The 9024-nt window shown below is 38.9% G+C and overlaps 1 protein-coding gene across 1 annotated transcript in view; it reads left to right on the forward strand.

Moving 5' to 3' along the window:
* The window catches only part of TMEM18 (transmembrane protein 18), an 89446-nt gene that overhangs the window by 1980 nt on the left and 78442 nt on the right, over window positions 1–9024 (forward strand). Inside the window, 1 exon segment of the mRNA XM_057371341.1 lies at window positions 1792–1854. Coding sequence (XP_057227324.1) covers window positions 1792–1854 — 63 coding nt within the window.

The following is a 9024-nucleotide window of genomic DNA, read 5'->3' on the forward strand; positions in this document are numbered from 1 at the left end:
GGGCACGTGGACATTGGAGTGGTTTTGAAAAGACCAATGTGAGCTGTGGTATTTGTGTGAGGCTAGTTACTGACCACTGGATAGAGAATTAACAGTCTAGGTCAAAACACAGCTTTTAATAAGTAAAAAGGCATCACACAAGGTTAAATAAATGTTTAGGATTTTGTAGTTCTCTTTCAAAGAAAACTGGGCTTCTACCAACAAATTGGATGTGACACAGCTGGAAAATGCTAACCCAGACTTAAAATTAGTATTACAATGAACAAAACAAGAGTGTAATAGTGAGAAAGTTTTTAAATTTTCAACGCAGTTGTTTCTAAAAATAATACATGTATGAGGGTGCGAAGCTACTAATGGCCATAAGTRTGCACAAAGGAGCAATAAGCCTGTAATCTGTATGCAGATGTTTAAGTGCTCACTTCTGTTTGGAACCCCTATTACACAATCCAAAGAACACATTTCTATTTTCATTGCTTTTTAGGATTKCTAGTAAGGAAGGAGTGGGGGTGGGGAAAGACTATGTGAACAGCCAGAGAGACATTAGCAACACAATGTCATTTTTACAGTCATTGTATTCCGAAAGGTACCTGAAAAACTCTTGTTTGCTACTAGAAGCCCTTGAAATGTTTGTCAGGAAMCTACTGAAAGCCTGAACTACTGCATAACACTAGTGTATAAAAAATGACATTATGATAGGTTTTATTGGCTGCATGAATGTTCTGTCTTTGAAATTATTGCATTTTTTCAAGCTTACTTTTCAGAAGGAAGAATCACAGAATCTTCTGAGTTGAGAGACCTACAAAGATCATCAAGTTCAACTCCTGTTCCTGCACTGTGATCCCCAAGAGTCACACAGTGTGAATGAGGGCACCATCCAAACACTTGAGCTCTGTCAGCCTTGGTGCTGTGACCACTGCCCTGGGGACCCTGTTCCAGTGCCCATCCATGCTCTGGGTCAAKAACCTTTCTCTAATACCCAACAAGCCCAGTCCTAGCTSAAGAWGCATTTTAAACAATATTCATTTTACTAATGAAAAATTAGGCAAGAATTACCATGGGTTTTAATCACTGGTCTTCTTTGTTTCCCTAATATTTTTTTCTCTTTCAKTTTTTATCTTTTTGGCCTCATCAATGACTTTTTTCTGTCACTATTTTCAAAAACTAGGGTTTCCAGCATAGAAAGAACTGTTAAATAATCTGATTTCAACTCTTGGAGGGAAAAGATTATAGGATACTACTCACTCACCCTGTCTGAACTAAGTCAACAGCCTGAACACAAAAGCACCCAAGCAGAGTCTTTTTTTCCTTTGATTTGAAGACATCATGGGATTAAACATTGCTGCTTCCCTTAGTTTGTTCCACAGGGGACTGTGCTTCCTAATGGTGCAAATGCATGCCCTGCTTCTATTTGAATTACCTTAGCTTTTTAYCAGTGATTTTATATTCACCTTCAGTCATTGATTGAAACAAGTTAATACTAAGGAACCCTRCTAGCTGAGCTTCYATGCAGCTGTGACTCCCCACTGACWGCTCATTTTTCAGTTCTATTCAACAAGATAGTTCTTAATCCCTTTAAAAAATCTCTTTACTAATACTTCATAATAATATTTTTKGCAGTCAAGGTGTTACAAGTGACTAATAAAGCACCTAAATACTTTTGTTCTTTGTTTTTAGTTTTATGAATCCCAGTTCTAATGATATGAATGAATGAAATCATGTTTCCTTGACAAGACTTCTTTTCATAATATTAGGTTTCTGGTCTTAATTAAATTTTCACCCTTTTATTTTTAGCCTGGTTTCCTACTGAAATAAAACTCTATGTATTTGCTATCTTGTTGATTGATCCCATGAAAGGTACTGTGAACTGACCAACAATTTCAAACCTATTTGGCAAGGAGGAAGAGATTTCAGAGATTTCATGTTTCTGGGGGGTTTTTTTGGGTTGTTTTTTTTTCAAATGGCATAAAAAGAAAAAAGACATTTTAAAGTGCCCATGAGCTCTACTTTTATTAGACATCAGATCTCAGAAGTCTTCAGGGCTTGGTTTTCAAGTCTTCATTGTTTCTGACACTCAGGTGGTWTGCTGCTGGTTCACTGTATCCATTTACAATTATTACTTTTTGCCTGGGATTCCTGTGTGATTGACTAATCAATATGTAACTCAGTAAATGACATGAATCCCAGATTAGTTTCTAACTGGAGGGCTCTTCTATAATTCTAGGGTACCTCTGATAATCTCTCTTTTTTTTTTTTTTAAATTAATTGTAGAACCATGAAATCACACTGGTTTAMGGAACATCCAAAGCTCATTTACCCAATTAAGTCCCAGTTAGAACAGGTTGTTCAGATCTGTGTTGTTTTGTGTATCTTCAGGGATGGATATCCACTCCCTGTCCAGAAAACTCTTTCAATGTTTGACCATTCTCACAGAAATAATTTTTCCTCACACCGCACTGGAGCTCCCTGTGCTGAACCTCCCATTCTTCTCTGTGCAGCTCTGAGAAGTCTGGCTGCACTTCCTCTGTAACCTCCCAAWAAACTGCTACAGGCAGCAACTGGATCTCCCTTTAGCCTTTATAAGGCTGAACAAAAACACTTGTTCCAACCTCTCCTTTCACATCATATTGTCCTGGTGGCCCTTCACAAACCCCCTTCAGTGTGCCTTTCGTGTACCCCAAAGCAGACACACACTGCAGATGTCACCCGTGCTGAACTCAGCAGAAGGACGGCAGCACTCAACCCCCTGCTCAGTTGTGGCCAATAGTCAGACCCACCCAAAGATGCTCTTGGCCTTGTCAGATTGCAGGAAACACTACTGGTTAATTTTAAAGCTGTTACTTACCAGGACTCTCAGATCTAAAAAGAGCATTTACTAAATCTTCTAAGAGTTCTGGGCAAAGATAACTTGGGTTTCTGATCTCAAATATTGCTCTCTTTTGAGCTTTTGAATTGTAAAAGGGCTGGAGAGCACTTTGTTATTCTGACACGAGTGTATCCCCCATTTTGGAAAATATGGAAATTAATTTATTAAATACTATTGGTTTTCATCATAGTTTGGCTATTTAAATCTTTGGGTATCCTTGAGTGGTACTGACATTTCTTTTATTCCAGATGTAGTTTAACTATATTAAAATTTATACTTTGAATTTGCTATTGACTTCACAGTGGTATATTACAGGAAGTTGTCCTGCTATGKTTAAATTCTTTTGTCTATTTATTCCTTACATTTATACCTCACTATACATACCAATCACTACTGAACTGTAATTTTTGTTTTTGTCAGATATTGTAATAGTCCTTGCTATTTCATCTTGAACAAAGTTGCCAACTTGGGTACCTTGAGAGTCAAAGTCCTACTGTGAACTGCGATAGAAAAGATYCCCTTTTGAATAAGTCCCTATTTCATTTGTATTTTTTGCTTTCATGATCACATGCCTCAATCTTGACTACTAATTTTGATAAGATACTCCCAAACATTTTAGTAGTCTGATGTATGCTGGACTTCTCACCAATTTCATTATTTTCTTCTTGAAGTTATATTATTTATCACTACTGATTGAATTTTTTACTATTTCCCTTTGGCTGCTTTTCATCTGTGTGACAGTCATGTAGCAAAGAAGTAAAAACCACAGGAAACAAGAAYATATGACAAGAAAAAATTACAGAGAGAGCATCAGCCAGTCTGACTAGCTAGCAGCTTCAGGCAAGAGAAGAGAACCTGTCAACCTCTTCATCATTGTGCTAATAATACGAAGYGAGAGTTCACACAAACAGCCTTCTTTGCAGTAGAGCCTGAAACAAGACAAACCAAAAGAAGAAACTGATTCAGTAATTATAGGAATGCAGACAGTAAGAGGACATTTTAGGGCACTTTCTCCCTCCACTTTTCACAATTTGGGGAGTTTTTTTTGTTTTTTTTTTAAATATTTCACTCTTAAAAGAACTATCTAAGAAGTCAATTCCTGTTTTTCTTCCACATCAAGAATCTAAATGTCTGGCAAAGTAGAGTTCTGAGTAGAAATGAATACATCCTCTGATGTGGATTTTTTTCAGGATAATTCATATTTCAAGAGATGCAAGAAATAAACTGTCATGACAGACAGCACTAATCACCTGGAAGATGTTTTGAACAGCATTGTAAGGAGTTCCATGCCTTTTCTGTGAACTATCAGTCACCTTTTCTGTGACAAAAGTTGTAAGAAGGGGATAGATGCTTTCATCTCAGATTATTTTCTTTGCTTTTCTTCCTTCAGCTGGTTTCTCTGTTTCTGTGCAGACTTCTGAATTCCCTRGGAATAACTTTCAAAGCCAAGTAGGCATTTCAAGATATTCTTTGGTTTCCAAGTAATGGCAGCTGCCCTATTTTAKACAGAAACTGTTGTCCTGATTCCTTTGTGTACATTTACACTTACATGAGTACAGACTTACTCATATCCATATGATATGCACAAGTCCTGAAACATCCCAGCTCAGCTATTATCAAGACCTGTATTTTCTGACTATATAGGTCTACAAATTTTTCAGTAAGAATTTCTGGGTGTCCATAAGGCCTATAGATATCCATTTTTCCCTATGCAAATCAGGGAAACATTATTGCAAAACATAATTGTAAAACAGCCTCTTAGGAATGCATACCTTCTCTATTCTTCCCACTGTCCCAACACACACACACATGCAGAACTGTTAATTCTCACTCATTCCTGCCCAGTAAAACACTGCTGTATGACTGGCAAAAAGTTGGAAATCTTTACAGATTCTGTGCAAATGAAACGCACCCTATAAGAGTCCCATGCGAGGGAGGTGTTATGAGGTTAATGCAAGACACAAATTGATAGGAAATTATATTTTATTTGTTCCAGCTTCAATGGAACCATTTGTCTGATGAGGGACTGTGTTCTGTGGCTGCCCAATGTAGGGTTCACTGGAGTACCAGCAACACAAAGGCTTGCTAAAGCATTGTCTCGTATGTGCAATCTACTGGGGTGGTTAAAAAGAAATGTTGCAGTGAGTGCAGAGATAGGGCTAGAAAGGGAACATACAGAATAGGACAGTGAGAAAAGCATGATGTAGCKGATGTGATAGGCATGTTGTGCTCTTTTTACCATATCACAACAAAGGATGAAACTTTGCCAATGACCAGTACAGGCTAAGTGATATCACTGTAATGAGCACAGAGCAAGCACCTTTGAATCAGTACTTATCCCTTAATTCCCTTCCTGACGCATTTTATGTGTTTGAGCTGTGCTTGGCTCCAATAAATCTTAGCCCCTGTATCAAACCTTTGCCCATTCCTCAAAAGAGTGYTGGAATCTCTTGAATACAATTTAGCTGGCAACACAATGTTCAGGTCCTCACACCTAACATCAGTAATTCTCAACAAGGGTARCAGCAGCAGCAAAGATTATGACACTGATTACTGAGCTTAGGCCACTGACAACCTGGCAGATACGATAATTGCAATGTATGATTCAGTTAATGGGAAATTTCCCCCTCACAGGCTTGCATATGTTAATGGCAGTCTCCTTCCCACTCTCCCCCGAAGATGGATAAACTATGGCCACAGAAATTAATAAAAGCAATCCACAGGGAATTTAAAAAATGCAAGCAAGGGCTACCTGGGAAGGAATTAAAAAATCCAATACACAGTGGTTTTTAAAACAAGAGTAAAAAACTGTAGCATGCTGCAGATAATGGGGACAGTTTTCTCTCCAAAGCTGCCTTAGTCATCAATGTTAGCAGAGAACATCAAAAAAGGAGAAAGGAATCAGACAAAACATTTCAAATCATGAAAATCTGGAAATCTCAATCCTTACCAGCAAACTACTAGCAGACAGCAATCTACTCRCATATGATAAATTACAAGGGCAGCAACAGAACAAGAGGCTAGAATAGACTTTTGAAAATTTAATATAACTTAAAGTACCACTCTCTATTAACATAACAGATAGATGCAGAAATGGAAGAAGACAGCTCTAACAACATTAAAAAATTAGCTCATACATGACTGGATAGAAAAGCTTTTGCAAGTCTTTATATCCTCAGAGGGCTCTTCTAGAAAAGATGGGGAAAGACACCTAACTGTGCTTCACACTAATCAACAGCCACCTCAGCAGACTCTGTTCTCATATTTCAAGTGAGATGACAYTGAACAGTTCAGGCCTAGGGGAGAAGCTTTCTGCTTATGAGGTGTCACAGTGCCACGTTTCATAAGCATTGCCAGGGTCTGTGTGTGTTGTGAGAGGTTCAGCAGGGATTTCACCACCATCAACACCCTTGATCCACCTCTGCTGCTGTGTCAGGGCCATAGGAAAGCAATGGTTTTATCTGAGCAGCCTTCTTGGCCTGGCTTACACTAAAGATGAATGGAGCTTCCACATACACAAGATGGACAGTCATAAAGATMTGACCTAAGCATTAGCTGGACATGTGCTTAGCTCATAGTAAAGAAAGAGTTCTCAATCAACAGCCAAAAAATCACAGAATTTGCTGAGTTGGAAAGAACCCTTTGAGTCCAACTCCTGGCCCTGCCTGCATAGTCTCAAAGCTGTCCCAAAACATGACAACTCTGCAGTCAGACAAAAGCATATGACTGCAATGTCCTGACAATGAGGGGGCCTGTCACTGTCTGTGGAGTCTGTGGGGTGCCRAAGTCAGGTGAGAGTCTGAAAGTTATTAATACCTTTATCCCAATACATTCACATTCAGGATCTCAGAGTTTCTCTCTTAGAMAGAATTGTATGCCCATCTCCTTGATTGTGATTTTAGTAATTAGTATCTTGGAAAACATAAACTTCAATCTAAGTTATTTTTTACCCTAAGTATCCATGCAATAATCCCTCTTTCCTAGGCCTGCTTGCTGCAAGTTGTTTTTACAGATTTAATATGGAGTCTAGAGTTAGTAAATTAGCCAAAAGAGCCAGGAAGAAGGCTTTCAGCTTAAATTTACAAAGTAACAAAATCCTCATGAAAGCATAGCCTAGGACATAATTTTATTTAGGGTGTTTGCTATTTATCTGCTTTCATGAAATAAAAGCATATTTGATGAATGCACTTCAACTAAGTATTTAAAAATTCTCTATCAAGATGGAGAAGTATAATTACCTGCATTTAGGACAGAAGTATACCTGACCACTGTGAGAAAAGTAGAATATTTGAGTTCAGCACAAGTCTAAATCCAAAGTTTTTATTTAAAATTATTTTTATAAAGTCTGCTTTTCTTAGGAATCAAAAATCTAAGATACGAGTAAGAATAACCCTGTTCTGAAATGAAGAGCAGACAGCAGCARCTGCCTGAACTGCAGGGAGGGCAGCATTGTGTACGATACAGCAAAGTGATCCTGAATAACTCTGATCCCAGTGGTGGTGATTATGTTCTTGCTTGACAAAGGTATTTTAATGACTTTGAATCTTCTCTTCTTATGAGGGTTGCAGACTTGAGTACAAGACCTTTGGCTTAAATGCAAAAGATTCTGGCAAAGCCTTTGACATTTCTAACAAAAATACTTAGTATACATAGAATTAGTACACACAAAAGTATGTATGATATTMTATAGTATCAAATATTTTGAGACATCTGCTAGCCTTAAGTTTTTGGTATTTTTGTTCCCAAATTGATATCAGCCAAGTGTGATGCTAGCCTCTTTTTAGGTTGGCTGGCTGCTCTCAGGGAATGAGTTCTTTAGTCTGATTGATCTAGGATTCCAGAGAATGCCAGGCAAAATGCAAAACGTAAGTTCTATCAGGATGAGAAAAAAATCTCCTTCAATGTAAAAACAGAAGGATCAGCACAAGTGGTTTTACATTTTCTCCCAACTCTTATGCATAACAGCTTAGTAGCTGGAAAATTCTTTTGTATGTCTGTGATCCAAAAGAAAATCTGCCTGTAAATAGAAAAGTCTTGAGACAAACCTGCCTTTGTAGCAATAACTTTCACCTGGGACCATGTTTGTTTCTCTGTTTATGCAACATAAAACCCTGCCTGATAACTTCCTTTTTAATGTTGTCTCTGAAATCTGTGCTGCTAGCTACTAATTAAAAATATGAAAAGTTAGTGACAGAAGAAATTATGAAGGAGAAAAAAGAGAGAGTAAATGGAAATAACAATAACTGTCACCKTCCTCCTCTCTGTTTAGAGCATTTTTTCTCCTTTCAATTTTGTTTAATTATATGGAAACACTTCTTGTGTATCCTCAGCTTCAATATTAGTATTTTAATCACACAAACAGGATCCACTTTTCCATCATTACATGGAAATATTAGCCACCCTGTAGAGAAGGTTGCAGCCACCTTCTGTTAGGAGGCTCTATTCAGCAATCTTATGAATTGGCAAGGAAAATTAGTCTGGCATGAAGATGCCTGTGCGTACTGTGAAGGATCAGGAGAAGGTCTGTAAAAACACCGAAGAAGAGCTATCAAATGGCTTTGCAGTGGGTGACACTGCTGATTTTGSCTGGGGTAGAAGTAGTTGTCTTCCCAGTGGCTGATCTGGGGCTGTGTTTTGGATTTGTGTTGAGCACAGGGTTGATAATATGGAGATGTTTTTTGCTCTTGCTGAGCAGGGCTTGCACAAAGCCAAGGCCTTTTCTGGCTCAGTACATAACGTGGAGGGAAGAAGAGAGYAYRGGRGCAYATTTGGAGTGATGGTTTTTGTCTTCCCAGGGAACGGCTGCACACGGTGGGACCCCGCTCTCCTGGGGATGGCTGAACACCTGCCTGCTCTTGGGAAGCAGAGATTTAATTCCTTRTTTTTCTTTGCTTGTGGGCATGGCTTTTGCTCTCCCTACTAAACTCTCTTTATTTAAACCCATGAGTTTCCTACCTTTTATCTTTCCAGTCCTCCCCTGTGCCACTGCAGTGGGAGCAAGTGAGCGGCTGCGTGGGGCTGGACTGGTGGCTGGGGTGACACCGTGGCTGTGACTCAGTGGCTGGAGAGCCCCAGCTTTCAGTGTAACTTGTACAGCAGCTGGAGCATCCTGTGCTGCTCTCCAGCCTGGCACCACGCAACCTGCACCACCCACATCTGGA

Source organism: Malurus melanocephalus, unplaced genomic scaffold, assembly GCF_030028575.1.
Source record: "Malurus melanocephalus ecotype Western Australia unplaced genomic scaffold, MMel_1.1 scaffold_6, whole genome shotgun sequence".
Classification (NCBI taxonomy): Eukaryota; Metazoa; Chordata; class Aves; order Passeriformes; family Maluridae; genus Malurus; species Malurus melanocephalus.